The sequence below is a fragment of the Podarcis muralis genome, chromosome 3 (genome assembly GCF_964188315.1).
Source record: "Podarcis muralis chromosome 3, rPodMur119.hap1.1, whole genome shotgun sequence".
Taxonomy (NCBI): Eukaryota; Metazoa; Chordata; class Lepidosauria; order Squamata; family Lacertidae; genus Podarcis; species Podarcis muralis.
In genome coordinates this window covers 120,934,600-120,954,754 of record NC_135657.1, presented here as the reverse complement: position 1 = coordinate 120,954,754, position 20,155 = coordinate 120,934,600, and the positions used below count along the sequence as shown (strand labels likewise).

The 20,155-nt window shown below is 43.3% G+C and overlaps 1 protein-coding gene across 5 annotated transcripts in view; it reads right to left on the bottom strand.

Annotated features, from left to right (window-relative positions):
* The window catches only part of MEP1A (meprin A subunit alpha), a 37,591-nt gene that overhangs the window by 4,907 nt on the left and 12,529 nt on the right, over window positions 1–20,155 (bottom strand). For 3 of the 5 annotated variants that reach the window (XM_077926620.1, XM_028721833.2, XM_028721832.2), the window contains exons 8-13: window positions 19,249–19,470; window positions 18,947–19,084; window positions 12,759–12,974; window positions 11,361–11,834; window positions 2,623–2,796; window positions 1,406–1,598 (exon numbers count right to left, since the gene is read on the bottom strand). In XM_077926620.1, coding sequence (XP_077782746.1) covers window positions 1,406–1,598; window positions 2,623–2,796; window positions 11,361–11,834; window positions 12,759–12,974; window positions 18,947–19,084; window positions 19,249–19,470 — 1,417 coding nt within the window. The remainder of the gene's footprint in view (window positions 1–1,405; window positions 1,599–2,622; window positions 2,797–11,360; window positions 11,835–12,758; window positions 12,975–18,946; window positions 19,085–19,248; window positions 19,471–20,155) is intronic. The other 2 variants (XM_028721837.2, XM_028721836.2) reach the window with 2 other exon arrangements.

The following is a 20,155-nucleotide window of genomic DNA, read 5'->3' as shown; positions in this document are numbered from 1 at the left end:
GTGCTGGGAGGCAATGTAGGTCTTTCTAGACCAGTGTTATGTGGTCTCGGCGGCCACTTCCAGTCACCAGTCTAGCTGCCGCATTCTGGATTAGTTGTAGTTTCTGGGTCACCTTCAAAGGTAGCCCCACATATAGCGCATTGCAGTAGTCCAAGAGGGAGATAACCAGAGCATGCACCACTCTGGCCAGACAGTCTGCGGGCAGGGAGGGTCTCATCCTGCGTACCAGGTGGAGCTGATAGACAGCTGCCCTGGACACAGAATGGACTTGCGCTTCCATGGACAGCTGTGAGTCCAAAATGACTCCCAGGCTGCGCACCTGGTCCTTCAGGGGCACAGTTACCGCATTCAGGACCAGGGAGTCCTCTACACCTTCCCACCCCTTGTCCCCGCAAAACAGTACTTCTGTCTTGTCAGGATTCAACCTCAATCTGTTAGCCGTGATCCATCTTCCAACCACCTCCAGGCACTCACACAGGACCTTCACCGCCTTCACTGGTTCCGATTTGAAAGAGAGATAGAGCTAGGTATCATCATACTGATAAACACCCAGCCCAAACCCCTTAATGATCTCTCCCAGAGGCTTCATATAGATGTTAAAAAGCATGGGGGAGAGGACGGAACCCTGAGGGACCTCACAGGTGAGGGCCTAGGAGTCTGAACACTCACCCCCCACCACCACCACTTTCTGGACACGACCCAGGAGGAAGGAGCGGAACCACTGTATAACAGTGCCCCCAGCTCCCAGCCCCTCTAGATGGTCCAGAAGGATGTTATGGTTGATGGTATCAAAGGCAGCTGAGAGATCCAGAGCTAGGAAATAGCTCTCACCCTTGTCCCTAGCCTGCTGAAGTTCATCGACCAGTGCAACCAAGGCAGTTTCAGTCCCATGATGAGGCCTGAATCCCGACTGGAAGGGATCCAAATGGTCCGCATCCTCCAGGCGTGCTTGGAGTTGTTCGGCAACCACCCGCTCAAGCACCTTGCCCAAGAATGGTAGATTGGAGACTGGGCGATAGTTGGCCAAATTGGCCGGTTCTAAAGATGTTTTTTTAAGAAGCAGTTTAATGACCGCCTCTTTCAGCGGGTCTGGGAAGGCTCCCTCACAGAGAGAAGCATTCACCACCCCACGAAGCCCATCGCCCAGCCCTTCCCGGCTTGCTTTTATAAGCCAAGGGCAAGGATCAAGGATACAGGTGGTTGGTTTCACTCGTCCAAGCAGCCTGTCCACATCCTTGGAGGTAACAGACTGGAATGCAACTTGAGTAGACAGGACTCTAGCACTCTCCCACCCTGGCCCTGCTCCCATGGTGGAGTCTACCTTTGAAGTTGTTGTTGTTGTTGTGATCTAATCATGTGGCACATAAATGAGAAAGAAAAAAAATGCCATGAAAGCATAGGATACCTGCAGCTTGTTTTTCCTTTTAGTTTTACACAAATGCCATCATTTTGGCACGGATTTGGGTCACACTGTTCTCTCAGGTAGGACTGCCAGTCTTCCAGAGAGGCTGATCTTTTTTTCCGTTCCAGGGAGTCATTCTGTTCCACAGGCCGTTTTTCTGGGAAAATGTGTTCTGTCTTCTTGAGATGTGTTAAATCTTACTCAGAAAGAGAGAAAGGACTGGTCCAAACAAATGTGGCACATATTTTTCAACCAAAATTGAAATGGAAACTTACACCTACTAATTTATTTAATTTTATTTAAAGCAGCAGCAAAAAACCAGAATGCATAGGTTACAGTAGGTTAAAATGAAATGAAATGAAAATTGTAACTAGGCTGAGCAATGCAGACTAAAATTAAATGTCTTTGTCAAATGTTGCACTAAAAAAAAGTAAATAACCTTTATACACAATTGTAATTTTCTCATAAAATACTAGGTGGCTGTTTCTAAGAATCCTAGTCCTCGGTTGCGGAGGGTGCGTGGAGAGAAACCCAAACATATTGAGAAGCTGGAGCCATTTGTTATATATAATACACACTCTATTGGATAAAAATCTATCTATATAAATGAGAACAGTGGTGCACATTGCTTAATTTCTAAAAATGAGACTTGTATGGCGTTACCCCTCATTGCGAGAAGTGAGGTTACAAGGGAACCAGGCAGAGGGTCTTCTCGGTGGTGGCGCCTGCCCTGCGGAACGCCCTCCCAGCAGATGCGAAGAAAATAAGCAACTATCTGACTTTTAGAACACATCTGAAGGCAGCCCTGTTTAGGGAAGTTTTTAATATTTAATGCTGTATTGTTTTTAACACTCGATTGGGAGCCGCTCAGAATGGCTGGGGAAACTCAACCAGATGGGCAGGGTATAAAAAATAAATTATTATTATTATTATTCCCTGGAGGTTCTTTCTGCTAATTCCAGATGTGTGGCTACTCAGTGATGAATGAAAAACATTATGTACTTGTTCACTAACACTTTTTTACTATTACTCTTCAGAGTAAATCCCAGGAACTGAATGCTAGGTTTTGTAGAATCTTAGCTCAAATAGAGCCCCAATAATACTTTACTGTTATTTCCTTTTCCTTACTTAAGAAAAAATAACTTTCTGTTCTTTGTTTTTAATAAGTCAAAACTGAAAAGACTCTGCTTTCCATCTTCTAATAGAATCTTTTTCCATACCGTCAAACTCTGCAAAGATAATAAGATCATCATTTTTCAGATAATTCCTTCTTCTTAGGTGTGCATGGGACACAAAATTGCTCCATCCTCGATCTATGCTCCGGTGGCATTTGCATGAAGTATCAAATTTCCCCAGAAGAGAAGGCTTTCCCCATCGGGAAGAATTGTTTTTTTCTACAAAATAGTACAAATTACGCAGTGACACTGTTTGCTCTCTGCACACAAATTCTAAATTAAGTCGGCAATCCTATGACTGACTATAGTCGTGATGATTGTATCCAGGAGACCAGAGCCGGGGGCTTTTCCCTCCCCAGGCTCCCCGTCTTGCTCCCTCCCTCGGAGGCTTCCTATCAAATGTGACTTGGAAGGCGGGGGGGGGGGGAGCAACCTCTGCCTTTTAAGCTGCCAATGTGCACATACCCTACTTTGGACTACTGCAGTGCTGCCTGCGCAGGCCGTGAAGAGCATTCAGAAACTTCAGTCGGTCCAGGAGGCATCAGCCGACAGCTGACAGTCTGAGAGACCATGTGATCCACTCTGTGAGGAGCTGCAAGGATTGCAACTTAGATTCTAGGCTGACTTGGAAGTGCTGGCTTTGACACTTAAAGCCCAAAAGTAATCTGGGTCCTGGATACTTGAGGCCTTGCCATGAGTGCTCAGGACACCAGAAATTTGGCGGGCCTTCTGTTTGAGTGCCTTCCGTGTGACACCAGAAGCCAGCTCACTTTCAAAAGGAAACACATGACAACCACTAACAGTTTTTCAAAGCAGAGCTGTCCTGCATTCCCATCTTCGCAGGCTCATACCCTAAGGGTACCAGATTTTTTTCAATAAATCTGGGGACACTTTTCAACTTCCTACTAAATAGATGGATTTTGTCAGCGGATGGGGGCCACTAGGGGGCGCATTGGAAGATGGCCGACAATACCATCTCTCCAGACCACACGGGGTAATTAAGAGGCTGTGATGGGAGTAGGCAGCCTCCCTTGTTGCCCCAAGGGGATGGGGAACACAGCCCTTGCCTGCTGTGCTCATAAATCACCCCCAAATTCGAAAGAAGGGGGTGAGGGCACTAGGCAGAATGCCCCCGTGAGGACTTTGGCTCTCCTGGGCGCTGTCTCTGATCGCGCACTAGCTGCAGCAATTTGGAATAATTAATTACAAAAGAAGCAAATGCACATATTTCAAGTGAAGAAGGGGAGTGAAGTCTGCTAATTTAAGTGACCTCTGCGAAAAGAAGACGACGGGTTGGAGCAACAGGAATATTTTACGAAGAAGATACATCAAAGGCTGGGTATGTCGGCAATGGGACTGAATGAGGGCGGGGCGGGAAAACCTTTTATACTTTTCTTCTATGTGATTAACCAAGAACCCCTCCTCGTTAGAACCGTCGGTCTAACTGACCCAAGCAGGATGAATAAGTATGCTTTATGGAGATTGAGTAGGAACAAGAGCTTTTGGATTGGCACAGCAATTAATTCAGAGACGCCATCTTGCCGAAGGATTTATAGCCGGGAGGAAGAATGGACTTGTTTTCAGACTGCATTCCTGGTGAATCTCCTCAGAGGTTTGAGAAAGACGACAGATTGGACTTCCGGTCGGTGCCAGCGCTTAATGGCGGTCCTACCTCCGAGCTCCGGAGAAGGAGAAGGACTGCTCCGCAAGTTCGGGTCTTACCCGCTACGGCGAGTGGGGGACCCCTAAAATCTCAGGCGCGGAAGCCTGAGAGCAAGGAGACTCGGTGGGCACCTTTGCGCCCCCCGGTACTGTGAAAGAGCCTTTTTAAAGGCTCCGGAGCGGCATCGGGAGTGAGCGCGGTGCTGAGAGTCGCTACCCAGCCTGCGGAGTGAAGCCGCGTCGCCATTAGCGGAGAGCGCCGATTCCTTCCTGAAAAGAAAATCTGGACTGGATTCCCGTGAGTAAGAAGGGAAAAAAATCAGGAACCTTTAAAAATAGAAAATTTGGCTGAAAACGGGAGGGCAAAAAATAAGGAAGTCTGCCCCCCCCGGACTGCAGGAATTTAAAGCAACGAAAGACCTCGCTGCAGTTATTAGAAACTTAGTTGCGAACTGTCAAACCTGAGCTGTCAAAAGTATCTCTCCCCTCCAGATTGGCAGGAGAAGGGGGAAAAAAGACAGTCTTGTGAAGATACTTTTAATTTAAAGGGAAACAAAGTCTTTCACTGCTCTGATCCCCGGGACGACCTGCCAGGACTTAACACCGGGAAAACTGTTCTTTAAAATAACTCTGAAGTGGATATAGACTATACCTTAAATGGTGAAAAAATTTTAAGACATTTAAGACTTGAATGGGACTTTGTTACTGACATTGGACTAACCAAATTTAAATTGGAGAAAAAGTTTTACAACTTTAATGGCGGATTTGAGATTTTCTACATCCGGCTTTCTGTCTCTTTGTTGTTTCTAACTTGGAAACTTTTAACTGCTCCCTCTTGAGGGCTAAGAGGGAAAAATTGCAAAGTAACTGACTAATAGTGGGATTTTCCATTGCAAGTTTTTCCTGTGAGAACGGCCTTGGGATATGAGTGGCACAGCAGAGGAGATAAGAACCAGATCTAAAGCTAAACTAACACAAAAGAAAAGAGGTTCAATCTCTGGCAACACAGTGCCTGCACCGGACAGTGTGACAGCAGCATCAATGGAATCTATGACACAGGCACTGCTTAAAATAAATCAATCCCTTGAGGCCTTAACAAAGCAATCTACAGAAAATTCAAAGAAATTGACAGAACTTACAGCAAGATTGGATCTGAATACCACATCAGTGGCAACAAACACAGAATCTATAAATAGACTGATTCAGGAATCTTCAGAAACAAGGAAAATTGCAGAGAGTGCAAAATCTGTTGCAGGTGAGACGCAGGAAAGACTTGTGCCGATTGAGAAAAAGGTGAATGAGCATGAAGCGGCCCTCTCCTTACTGGAATTACAACGGAAAGAACGAAATCTGAAATTTAGACAGGTCCCAGAGAAAGAAGAGGACAATCTGGCGGAATTTCTCACAGAGGCAATTCTGGAAAATTGGCAAGGAGATCTGGAGGAAGATGAAGTGGGGATAACAACTGCTTTCAGACTTGGTAGAAAGCAAAGCAAGAAGTCAAGGGATTGTCTGATCACCTTTAGAACCAAAGAGGAAAGAGACAAGATACTGAACCTTCACTATCAAAAAGCTTTGGTGATTGGAAACATTCAAGTCCAAATCTTTAAGGACATCCCTAAATACATCTTGGAAGTGAGGACTTTTTATAGAGATCTTGCCAATTTGCTGAGGAAGAACTTCATACCCTTCAGGTGGGAATTCCCACAGGGGTTGTCCTTTAACTACAAAGGGAAGAAAGTAAGAATAAGAACAGTACAGGAGAAAGAGTACTTTTTGGAGAGAAACCTAGAGGACCTACAGAAAGGTACGGTGGACCCGGCAAGAGAAGGACAAGGATTAACATCAGAAGGAGGAGGGCTAACGGACATTGCAAATCTATCATTTGGACTACCACAACCGCCAACTGAAGAGGAAGAAAAACTTGGAGCAGTCGGAGGATCAAACATCTAACAAACAAAATGTCTCTGCAACTTCTAAGCTGGAACTGCAACGGTTTGAACCATCCCAGAAAAAAACGACAGGTTTTCCACATTTTGAAAAGGGAACAACTGGATCTGATATGTCTACAGGAAACTCATATAACTAGAGCACACAGGAAATTGTTGGTGAACAAAAGATTGGGACAAGAATTTATATCTTCCGATAAAGTAAAAAAGAGAGTAGTGATTTATGCAAAGGAAAAATTGGACCCAAAATTAAAATTTAAGGATGAAGAAGGAAGATACCTGGCAATTGAAGTACAGATCCAGGGGGAAAAATATTTGATAATTGGAGTATATGCACCAAATGATGGGAAGGCAGAATTTTTTAAGAAGTTGCATGAGACCTTACTAGATTATCTCGACTGCAAAATAATAATGATGGGGGACATGAATGGAGTGGTTTCTACAAATATGGACAAGGCACAAAGACAGACAATATCTAAAGAAGGAAGATTACCAAAGACTTTCTTCGAGATGACGGAAAATATGGACTTGATTGACATCTGGAGAACAAAGAATCCTCTCGAGAGAGAGGGAACTTTTTTCTCGGAATCTAAAATGACATGGACGAGAATCGACCAAATCTGGGTATCTAGTGTGATGGCTACAAAGATTAAAAAAGTAGAAATCTGCCCAAAAACCTGCTCCGACCATAATGCCGTAAAGATGGAAATGAAAATGACAACAACTGGATCCTTTAGATGGAGAATGAATGACTCCCTATTTAGAGATGAACAATTCTGTATAAAGGCCCTAAAGACATTGAAAGATTACTTCGAGATAAATTTGAGAACAGATGTGGAAAAAAGAACAATTTGGGACGCGAGTAAAGCCGTGATGAGAGGCTTCCTGATACAACAGAATTCAATCAAGAGGAAAAAGCAAAATGAAAGGAAAGAAAGAATTTTAGAAAAAATGAAGGAAGGAGAAAAGAAACTGAGGTCAAAACCAAAGTCTCAAGAAATTTTGAGAGAGATAAAATATTATCAGACGCAATATATGGAACTGACAAATCAAGAGATAGAATGGAAAATTAAACAAATGAGACAAAGGACTTTTGAGTCTGCAGACAAGTGTGGGAAGCTCCTTGCATGGCAACTGAAAAAGAGGCAAAAATTGAATACAGTTACTTGTTTGGAGATAGAGGGAAAGAATGTTCATAAGCCAAATGAGATAAGTAACTGTTTTCAAAGTTTTTTTAGGAAATTATACACACAAGGGCCAGTAAACGAACAAGAAATAGAAGAATTTCTTAAAAATTATGGACTACCGAAAATTCCAGAACAGGGCAAGTTGATTTTGAATGAGAAAATAACAGAACAGGAAATAGAGGAGGCCATTCAAAAGGCACAACTGGGAAAGTCTCCAGGACCAGATGGACTGACGGCTAGATATTATAAAGCTTTGAGAGAAGGTTTAGTGCAACCACTGAAAGAAGTTTGCAATGAAATATTGGAGGGGAAAAAGGCACCTGAAACGTGGAAAGAGGCCTTTATCTCACTTATACCAAAGACCGAGACTGAAAAGAACCAGGTTAAGAACTACCGCCCGATATCATTATTAAATGTGGATTACAAAATTTTTGCAGACATTTTAGCAAAAAGACTGAAGAAAGTATTGACAGGCGAGATTCATAAAGATCAATCTGGCTTTCTCCCGGGAAGACACATGTCTGACAATGTGAGGAACATAATAGACATTGTGGAACTGTTGGAGATGAACATTAACAGAAAAGCGGTTTTGATTTTTGTGGACGCGGAGAAAGCCTTTGACAATATTAGTTGGAGTTTTATGAAAAAGAATCTCCAAGGGATGGGGGTAGGCCAAGGTTTTGAAAATGGTATAGGTGCAATTTATTCTGAGCAGAAGGCAAAGCTAATTGTGAATAATGTGGTAACGGAAGAGATAGCTATAGAGAAAGGAACACGACAGGGATGCCCTATTTCTCCCCTACTTTTTATACTGGTTCTGGAGGTTTTGCTAAACATGATTAGAAAGGACCAGTTGGTTAAAGGAATTCAGGTCGGAGTGAGAGAGTATAAATTAAGGGCATTTGCAGATGACCTAGTTTTGACTTTGCAACAGCCAATCACTAGCACAAAAAGAGTTTTAGAACTGATCGAGATATTTGGTCAAGTTGCAGGATTTAAGTTGAACAAACAAAAAACTAAAGTCTTGGAAAAAAACTTAACAAATGAAGAAAAAGAGACATTCCAGAATGAAACAGGTTTGGAGATAGCAAAAAAAGTGAAGTACCTGGGGGTGAATTTGACATCGAAAAATGTGAATCTTTTTAAAGACAATTATGATAAATGTTGGACAGAAGTTAAGAAAGATTTAGACATATGGTCAAGGCTGAAACTTTCCTTGTTAGGCAGAATTGCTGTTATCAAAATGAATGTATTGCCTAGAATGTTATTTCTGTTTCAGACATTACAAATAATAGACAAGATGGACTGTTTCAAGAGGTGGCAGAAAGACATATCGAAATTTGTTTGGCAGGGCAAAAAGCCAAGAATAAAATTTAAGACATTAACAGATGCGAAAGATAGAGGGGGTTTTGCCCTGCCGGACTTAAGACTTTACTACGAATCAGCAGCGTTTTGCTGGTTGAAAGATTGGCTGCTCCTCGAGAATACAGACATTTTGGATCTGGAAGGATTTGATAACAGATTTGGTTGGCATGCATATATATGGTATGACAAGGTAAAATTGCATAAAGGTTTTAAGAACCATATCGTGAGGAAAGCTCTGTATAATGTTTGGATTAAGTATAAAGACCTGTTTGAAAGTAGAACCCCCAGGTGGTTGTCACCAATGGAAGCAAAAGAGGTGAAAAAATTGAATATGGGTTCTAATTGGCCTAAATATTGTGAAATTATAGAACAAGATGGCGAAAATGTAAAATTGCAGAGTTTTGAGAAACTGAAGTTTAAGGTGAGAGATTGGTTACATTATCGACAGATAAATGAAGTATTCAAGCAGGACAGAAAGAAAGGCTTCCAAGTGGAAAAGTCAAAATTAGAAACAGAACTGTTAGAACCCAATACTAAAAATTTGTCAAGAATGTACAACTTGCTGTTGAAATGGAATACTCAAGATGAAATGGTGAAATCTAATATGATTAAATGGGCACAGGATATTGGGCATGACATTGAACTTGCTGACTGGGAGCAGTTATGGACCACTGGTGTTAAATTTACGGCATGCAATGCCTTAAAAGAAAACATTATGAAAATGATCTACAGGTGGTACATGACTCCTGCTAAGTTAGCAAAGATCTATCATCTGCCCAACAACAAGTGTTGGAAGTGCAGTGAAACGGAGGGAACCTTCTATCACCTTTGGTGGACCTGCCCGAAGATTAAGGCTTTCTGGGAAATGATCTATAATGAAATAAAAAAAGTTCTGAAGAGAACGTTTGTTAAAAAACCAGAGGCCTTTCTCTTGGGTATGGTGGGCCAAATGGTGCCAAAGAAGGATAGGACATTTTTTATGTACGCCACTACAGCAGCAAGAATTCTTCTAGCAAAGTATTGGAAGACGCAAGATTTACCCACGTTGGAAGAATGGCAGACGAAGGTGATCGACTATATGGGACTGGCAGAGATGACTGGCAGAATTCGAGACCGGGGGAAAGAGGCGGTGGATGAAGATTGGAACAAATTTAAAGTTTATCTTAAAAACTGTTGTAATTTGGAAAATTAGGGGCTCAGAGTTATAAGAGATAAAGAACTACAGTTGTATTAATAACTAACTGAAGTTAAATACATGAAATATATTTAAGTTATGATCAGAGGGTTGCTGAAAAATCTTGAAACAAGAATGCAGAAAAGGGGTGGTATGGGGAAGTCGTGTTTTTGTTTGTTTATGTTTATGTTTTTGTTTTGTCTTTTCTTTATTTATGGAAAACTAATAAAAATTTACTATAAAAAAAAAAAAGAGAAAGACGACAGATTTGTGAAGATTAACGATGCTAAGACTGTTTTGATTTATAGAAGTGATGTTATACGGAAAACGTCTGGATATGGCTACTGGATTAAAAAAAAATCCACACAGGATTACAAACTGTTTTAACCCGCTTGGGGAGACTATAAGAGGTCACAAAGAGAAAGGAAAAATATATGAAAATAATAAGAAGAGATGTGGAAAAACAACAAGAAAGGACTGGATAGTACTGTGAACATCATATGGTCAGATTTGTGGACATTAAAACAGCAGCAAGAAGCAAGAAGATGATTGGACCCCCTTCGGAACTTGAAATATGGGTACCCCCAACAAAAATTTAAAATTCGGCTGTGTAATTTGGAATTTATGTAATTTGGTTTGATTTGATGTGATTGGTCGGTTAATAAAAATTATTCTTATAAATAGATTTTGCCAGGGGGTTGATTTGTAAATCCGGGGACTGTGCCTGGGAAACGGGGATGTCTGGCAACCTTATCATACGCCACTTAGCACTATGTTGAATTCCAGATAGAGTTTTCTAGCTGGGAGGAAAAAATACCCTTCCTTTGTTAAGCCGTTGCGTTGGTTTTAACTTTAGCATGCTGCCTTGAGAACAAATTTGGTGGGAAAGCTGCAGGAGATGAATCAGATGAAAGAATGAGGGAGGCATTGCAGAGGGAAGCTCTGGCAGCAAGAGCAGAATCTCAGCCCCCGCTAGCCCCCTCATGGCTTCCTCCTTGCTGCTTTTGCTACTTTTCCAACTGCCCCCTCAGAGCATGTCAAGAGGGACAAGAGGGAGGAGGAGGAGCAGCAGCTCCCTCCTTTGATTTGCTATATTGCTTTCAGTTGCTTTATGTCCTTCAAATGTCATAGTATTATTATTACCTGAAGGTATCAATGTGCCTTAAAGGAAGCATTTTACACCAAAGATTTGTTCCAGTTACAAACTTTTCTGTGACGGGTTTTTTTAAATCACAGTTTATGCTTCATTCCCTGTCTCCCTGGATTGTTAAAGAGCAAATTCGTCCTTTGCTGAATTAACAGCACACAAATAAAGAATTTTACTCTCAGCATCTTCTGTGACATTTGCTTGTAATCTTGAGCAAAAGCTCCGGCATTTTGTATTCCAGCATCTCAGGGAGGCAAAAACATTGAACCACTCACTCCCCTCTTGCAGAAGCTACCTACCTGGCAGAACCTGTGATTCATCTGTTGTGAAACTCCTCTCGATGGACCTCCTTTCCTTGATATTGGTATGCTGGTCTAGCACCTTGATGGTCACCTGCCTGTTCAGAGCTGGCCACTCGAGGACACCATCGTTTTCTCCACTAGCCAGGTGAAAAGAAATCCTTGTGTAGTTTGCCGAAGCAGAATCACTCTGGCCTCTGGGATACAACGTTATGCCAAAACCATAGCCTTCAGAGCTATAAAACCGGGGACTGAGCATGGCATAGTCTTCGGGGGCAGTTCTAAGAAGATGAGAGAAGTTGCGAATAAGCCAGACAGCACTGGGGCACCGCGTTTCACTCAGGGTGATGTCATCAATGAAAATTCCTCCAGATGAGTCATCGGGATTGCCTTTTAGGCCATGGAAGAGATACCTGAATTTTTTTTTATTTTTCAGAGTCACATGGGCAATTTTCCAGTTATGGTCGCTGTCTCCTATGGGAAGTAAAGACAGACGCTGTGACTTCTGTGTTGGCATATGAGAAAGATGACCATGTTGGCGCTCATATCAGAGTTTTATGTGGAATTCTTCTTTAAAAAACAAAAACTAAACACCTGCACATTATTGCTGAAATTGGACAAAAGAGACTCCAGCCCCCCAAAATATGCAGAAGTGGAATGACCCAGAAATTATCTGAATCATTTATCCCTAAAACCTGCTGTATCTGCTGATAGCAAAATTGCCATTAATTGTAAAAGCATAACTTATTTCCTGGAACCCATTGCTGCTTGACTCCAGCTCTTAGTAATGCTGTATTAACCTAGAATAATTCACACATGTGCCACTAAGAGAGGCAGTAAACTGATGAGGGGACAGCAGGAAGAAGCAGCTTGCCTCTGTGGCCAAATGGAAGGTGGTTATCTGATGCAGGGTTCTGTGCATTTTAGAACCCTGGGAAATCTGGTGAAACAGACACTTGCACAGTCTGCATAAAGGATGCTGCTCATATTTCCTACATCTCTTTCCTGTGCAGGAGTTATTCGTGAGTGAGAATCTGCTCCAAATATATGACCACCAAACTCCTTGGCCATTGCAGTCACTGCCAAAATGATATAAAATCTTGCTGTGGTCTTAAAACAAGGTACACTGGTACCTAGGGTTACAGACGCTTCAGGTTATAGACGCTTTGGGTTACAAACTCCGCTAACCAGGAAATGGTTGCTCCAGATTAAGAACTTTGCCCCAGGATAAGAATGGAAATCGCATGTCAGTGGCAGCAGGAGGCCCCATTAGCACGCCTCAGGTTATGAACCGTTTCAGGTTAAGAACGGAATTCTGGAACGAATTAAGTTCTTAACCCGAGGTATCACTGTATGCTTAGAACACTCCAAAAATCTTTTACTGGTTTTCAACATTACCTTGAAATGTTTTGGCTTTAACCAGCCTGCGGACTTCTCCGGTGCCATCATCCTTGACCACCTGGATGAAAAGCCTGTCCCAGAGGCTTCCTGTCATTTTGAAGAAGAACTGGAGACACTGGTTTCTCCTCTTTGGGTACAGAATGCGGGATTTTAAAATCGCTGTTTCGCCTCTCTTCCCAAAACTGGTGTTAAAGTACATGAAATAGCCGGCATCTGTGGAGAAGAAGCTAGCGCTACTGAAGGCGTATCAAGCATTATTATGCATATGCTACCTCTTAGAACCACAGAATAATAGACCTGGAAGGGACCACAAGGATCATCTAGTCCAACCCCTGCAATACAGGAATCATTTGCCCAACGTGGGGCTTGAACCAGCGACTCCAAGATTAAGAGTCTCATGCTCTACCCAATGAGCTATGTACAACCTGAATCACAATGTCTGTAATTTTTTATAACTTACAAATACTGAGAATTTTATTTTCGCTGGGTTCCAAAAATTTGAAAAAACTGAGCACTTAGGGGCATATCTGCTTCATGGTATTAAAATGGCTGAGCAGTCATTGGCTTTCCTAAGAGTCCTGGGTATTATGGCTCTTCGAGGGGCTAAGGGTCTCTGTTAGATTCTTCTTACCAAGCGAAGGCTTCCAAGGCCCTCATTCACTTCAGTTATCAAATGGAATGAATCATAGAATCATAGAGTTGGAAGAGACCACAAGGGCCATCGAGTCCAACCCCCTGCCAAGCAGGAAACACCATCAGAGCACTCCTGACATATGGTTGTCAAGCCTCTGCTTAAAGACCTTCAGAGCTTCAGGGCAGCGGTGCGCGCCTGGCGGCGCGCGCAGTTTGATCCATATTTTAGATTTAGGGGACCTAGTCTCAAACATTTGTTGGGGGAGACCTAGGTTTTTTGGGAGGGATTTATTTGTCCTGTCTCCACACTTTTTATGATAGAGGACCACTGTAGTCACCCCCAACGACACGTTCCCAAGATGGAGGGTGAGGGAACAGCTGCAGTCGCCTGTGGTTCCTGCGCAATGTTTGCCATCTTGCCAAAGGTTGCAGGCAGCTTTACCTGCAGCAATTGCATGTTGATTGCCCTCTTAAAAGACAAAGTCCAGCAACTGGAGGAACGTGTAGCTACGCTCCAAAGAATTAGAGAGCTGGAACTCTTCTTGGAAGCAACAGAGCACACCATCTCCACCAAGGAAGAGACAGGGGACTCCCCTGAGAAGGTGGCTAGTTCACCAACACAGGAGTCAGATATATGGAGAAACGTGACTCAAAGAAGTAGGAGGCCCAGGGTTCGCTCTGATTGTTTAGAAATACCCAATCGCTTTGAGGTCCTTTCCCCTAGCATGGAAGACGAAGAGCAGACTCCATTTGAGGATCTCTCCCTCATTACAGTCGATCAGGTATATGAAGACGAGGAGCAAAGGCAGTCCTCTGGGAATGTCCAGGCGACCTTGGAACCGACAGCTCACAGAAGAACCCCGACCAGACCTAAGAGGAGGCGTGTAGTGGTGATAGGGGATTCCCTACTGAGGGGAACAGAAGCAGTGATCTGTGGGCCTGACAAGATGTCTCGGGAAGTGTGCTGTCTCCCCGGGGCTAAGATCCAAGATATAACTGAACGACTGCAAGGAATCATAAAACCCACTGACAAATACCCCTTCCTCTTGGTTCATGTGGGAACCAATGACACTGCAAGCAATAGCCTCCAGAAGATCAAAAGAGATTACGAGGCTCTGGGCAGGAAATTGAAGCAATTAAATGCACAAATTGTTATCTCATCTGTCCTCCCAGTTGAACGATGTGGCCCAGGGAGAGAGGGAAAAATAGTGGAAGTGAACAACTGGCTTCGCAAATGGTGCAAACAGGAACGGTTTGGATTCTTAGATCACGGAATGCAGTTTCTTGAAGATGGACTTCTGGCAAGCGATGGGCTGCACCTCACAACGGTTGGGAGGAATGTTTTTGCAAAAAATCTCAGAAACCTCATCAGGAGGGCTTTAAACTGACTAATGTGGGGGAGGGAGACAGTGCTCCTGAAGGTAGGAGTCTATCAATTGATGAAGATGATCATCCAAATGTCATAGACCGAATGGAGCAAAGAGCATGCAGACCTAGTGGTGGGAGGAGAAAATCCTTAAATAAGAGACACGGGGGAATGATTAATGGACTTCAATGTCTGTACACTAATGCGCAAAGCATGGGAAATAAACAAGATGAGCTTGAGCTCCTGGTACAGCAAACTAAATATGACATAATAGGAATCACTGAAACCTGGTGGGATAAATCCCACGATTGGAATGTAATAATGGAGGAATACAATCTATTTCAAAGAAACAGACCAGACAAGAAAGGAGGAGGAGTGGCGTTATATGTCAGGGATGTGTATACCTGTGAAGAGATCCAAGATTTAGAACTTCAAAGCCAAAGTGAGAGCATTTGGGTCAAAATTAAGGGAGAGAAGAATAACCGTGACCTCATTGTGGGAGTTTACTATAGATCCCCAAGCCAAACGGAGGACATAGATGATGCCTTCCTGGAACAGATGGCCAAGCATGCAAAAGGAAGGGAGATAGTAGTAATGGGGGACTTCAATTACCCGGATATTTGTTGGATGTCAAACTCAGCCAAGAGCATAAGGTCAAACAGATTCCTCACTGCCCTTGCAGACAACTTCATTGTCCAGAAAGTGGGAGAAGCAACAAGAGGAACAGCCATTTTAGATCTGGTCCTAACCAATGTTGATGACCTGGTTAGTGGGGTAGAAGTGGAAGGATCATTAGGCGCGAGTGATCATGCTCTTCTGAAGTTTACTATACAGCGGAAAGGAGCAGCCAAGCATACTAGGACTCAATTTCTCGACTTTAAGAAAGCCGACTTCATAAAGCTTAGGGAAGTGCTGGGTGAGATCCCATGGACAGTAATACTAAAAGGAAAGGGGGTTCAAGATGGCTGGGAGTTTGTTAAGAGGGAGATAGTAAAAGCACAACTTCAGGCAATACCAATGAGACGGAAACATGGAAGGTGCCTAAAGAAGCCAGGGTGGCTATCTAAAGAACTTTTAACTGAGTTAAGATTAAAAAAGGATGTGTACAAAAAATGGAAAAGGGGGGAAACCACCAAAGAGGAATTCAAACAAATAGCCAGCACGTGTAGACACAAAGTCAGAAAAGCTAAAGCACAAAATGAACTCAGGCTTGCTAGAGAGGTTAAAAGCAACAAAAAAGGCTTTTATGGGTATGTTCGTAGCAAAAGGAAGAACAAAGAAACCGTGGGGTCACTCAGAGGAGAAGATGGTGAAATGCAAACAGGGGACACAGAAAGGGCTGAACTCCTCAATGCCTTCTTTGCCTCAGTCTTCTCCGATAAAGAAAACAATGCCCAACCTGAAGAATTTGGAGCAAATGATTCAGCAGAGGAAACACAGCCCAGAATAACTAAGGAGATAGTACAAGAATACTTGGCTAGTCTAGATGTATTCAAGTCTCCAGGGCCAGATGAACTGCATCCAAGAGTATTAAAAGAACTGGCAGATGTGATTTCAGAACCACTGGCAGTCATCTTTGAGAATTCCTGGAGAACAGGCGAAGTCCCGGCAGACTGGAGGAGGGCAAATGTTGTCCCTATTTTCAAAAAGGAGAAAAGAGAGGACCCAAATAATTACCGCCCAGTCAGTCTGACATCAATACCAGGGAAGATTCTGGAGCAGATCATTAAGCAAACAGTCTGTGAGCACCTAGAAAGGAATGCTGTGATCACCAATAGTCAGCATGGATTTCTGAAAAATAAGTCATGTCAGACTAACCTGGTCTCGTTTTTTGACAGAATTACAAGCCTGGCAGATGAAGGGAACGCAGTGGATGTAGTCTACCTTGATTTCAGCAAGGCATTTGACAAGGTGCCCCATGATATTCTTGTAAAGAAGCTGGTAAAATGCGGTCTTGACTATGCTACCACTCAGTGGATTTGTAACTGGCTGACTGACCGAACCCAAAGGGTGCTCATCAATGGTTCCTCTTCATCCTGGAGAAGAGTGACTAGTGGGGTGCCACAGGGTTCTGTCTTGGGCCCGGTCTTATTCAACATCTTTATCAACGACTTGGATGATGGACTCAAGGGCATCCTGATCAAATTTGCAGATGACACCAAACTGGGAGGGGTGGCTAACACCCCAGAGGACAGGATCACACTTCAAAACGACCTTGACAGATTAGAGAACTGGGCCAAAACAAACAAGATGAATTTTAACAGGGAGAAATGTAAAGTATTGCACTTGGGCAAAAAAAATGAGAGGCACAAATACAAGATGGATGACACCTGGCTTGAGAGCAGTACATGTGAAAAGGATCTAGGAGTCTTGGTTGACCACAAACTTGACATGAGCCAACAGTGTGACGCGGCAGCTAAAAAAGCCAATGCAATTCTGGGCCTCATCAATAGGAGTATAGCATCTAGATCAAGGGAAGTAATAGTGCCACTGTATTCTGCTCTGGTCAGACCTCACCTGGAGTACTGTGTCCAGTTCTGGGCACCACAGTTCAAGAAGGACACTGACAAACTGGAACGTGTCCAGAGGAGGGCAACCAAAATGGTCAAAGGCCTGGAAATGATGCCTTATGAGGAACGGCTAAGGGAGCTGGGCATGTTTAGCCTGGAGAAGAGGAGGTTAAGGGGTGATATGATAGCCATGTTCAAATATATAAAAGGATGTCACATAGAGGAGGGAGAAAGGCTGTTTTCTGCTGCTCCAGAGAAGCGGACACGGAGCAATGGATCCAAACTACAAGAAAGAAGATTCCACCTAAACATTAGGAAGAACTTCCTGACAGTAAGAGCTGTTCGACAGTGGAATTTGCTGCCAAGGAGTGTGGTGGAGTCTCCTTCTTTGGAGGTCTTTAAGCAGAGGCTTGACAACCATATGTCAGGAGTGCTCTGATGGTGTTTCCTGCTTGGCAGGGGGTTGGACTCGATGGCCCTTGTGGTCTCTTCCAACTCTATGATTCTATGATTCTATGATTCTATGAAAGAAGGAGACTCTTCTTTGGAACGAATATTGGCAAGTTATGTGTTTTTTCCTTCTTCTTAAATTGTATGCAATGAAGGCTGCAGCCCTGAAGCCAGCCAAAGGCTGTTGGATGTGACAAAAGGGCTGCTTTGCTGGCAGAGAGGCAGTGACTTGGCCCTGGTCCCACTTGCAGAGGGAACCAAACAGGTCAGGTCGGGGTGTGTGTGTTTGTGTGTGTTGAGGAATAGTAGAGGATCTACAGAATCCTCATCCCCCGCCCACTCCTGCTAAATGGTTCCTCAACTATGCCAACCCTCAAGCTGATGTGGTGAATTCTGACCTACTGGCTGCAATGTGAGGGGGCGAACTGGGAGACAGGGGAGTAAAGGCCCACCCCCCACCTCACCACTGGCAGGGCTTAAGCCACTGGCTAGGCTCCAGAAGCGGAAGTAGCCCCACAGATCTGAAGTTCAGTGAATTCTATCAAATGGAGGAGGCAGATGCTTCCCCGTTTTCCCTTCTCCAGTATCATCTGGTGCAGCACTGGGGTCACCCAGAATGGAGTCCTCCTGCAAGACGGTTCTCTCCCTGGCGTCTCTTTTGTGGAGCCAGGTCTCTGTCCTTTTATTCTTTTGCACACAGATTCTATGCAAAACAATAAATTGATGTAAATCTGGCATCAAGGAGTCCAATTCTTTCACTTGGGGGTTGAACAGGACACTCTGCTGCTGACACAAATGTGGTCCTTCTCCAACACCACAAAAACTTCATTGCATTAAAGCTGCCGGAGTCCAGCTCCTTAAGTGGCCTCATTCAATTCCCTTTCACTTAAATGATGAACACAACAAATCTAGGATCATAGAAGTGCAGAACTGGAAGCAATTGCTCCTGTTGCAAATGCTCCTTACGTTAGTTTTGCACACTTTAATTGACTAGTCTCAGACTATTCTTAGAAGTATAAAATGTAACTACTGGAACCGCTGTCCGGATTAAAGACTCATTTGGCATGTCTTCCACTTCACTTTGGGCCAAGATGATCGGAAGCTCAGGAAAATGGCAAAGCCAAGAGTTGTGACAGACTTTCCACTGAGTCAACAGGAGATAACACAGTGATCAAGAAGCAAAGAACTGGTCCCATGAAAGAAGGAGGGGATTGTCCCCAGTTTACCTTTGCAGCGTCCAGAGAGGGTATGGTCTTGGCCACTCTTCTTACGAATCCAGTTGGTATCTCCACTGGTTTTCTCAACCAGGCCACATATATCAGCTGACTCAAAATCACATTGGTCCAAAAGGATGACAGTTCTCGCTGGGGCAGGAGTGAGGGGAGAGTAAAAATACAGAAAGAAATATTTAAAAACTAAAGAGAAGTGCCTTTCCCATTTCCATTTAACAAAACCATTTAATCAGTTTTATTCAAAGGCAATGGTTTCAGTTTCACTCTGCAAACTTCACTGTCTCATCATGACTTACTGCAGTTGTACATTCGATTGAGTCTTTCCAGGTCAGAAGCGCTGAAATCCAAGCGTTGGCCAATAATGTTATTAAATTCTGGTATTTTCGTAGTAATTGTTTTTAAGCTTTCATTTTTACTAAATGAAGATGGACCATAGTGCATGATGGACTCGTAATCATAAGGAGTATTCAAGTCTGTTATATCGTCATCAACCACTTTCTTAAAGTTGTACTCTTGATCTGCATGCAGAATAAACACCACACAGTTACTTTCTGGAAGTGCTCACAAAGGGCTTGCAATCCACACTCTGCCAGCTGACTTGATTATGGAACAGGATGCCATGATTTCATCAGGGCCATGGCTGCCACCTTCGACTCGTAAGATGACTGGGGGGGGGGGTCACACTCTGAACAAATATGTGTAGAAAAATTATGACCTCAACTAATGTGTGCTAGTTAAGAGCATGAACTATGTTGCTAGAGTTCACAGTTTCAAATCTCTCATCAACCATCAACTCACTGCTGTTACCTCTTACGAGAAAGCACTGTTTTTCAACTGCAGAGGAATATGCATGAAAATGTCATGCCAAAATGTTTAAAAAAGTGCACATGGCTTTTACAAGAAAAACATATAAACAGGAATCTAATACACATCAGCCTATATTTTTACCATGGTTTAGGGGTTTTCCAAATCTTCTTTCTAAATTGCCCAAGAGTTTGGTTGTTTGTGGCAATGAACATTCAGTTACAAGTGGCCTTGGACTACTGAAGGGAGCCAAGCTTCTACTTCTACGAAGCTTGGCTCCCTTCAACAGTCCAGGGCCACTTGTAACTGAATGTTCAGTGCCACAAACAACCAAACTCTTGGGCAATTTAGAAAGACCCTCCCACCAATGGGCATGCTCAAAAGGTCTGAGAATTTTGA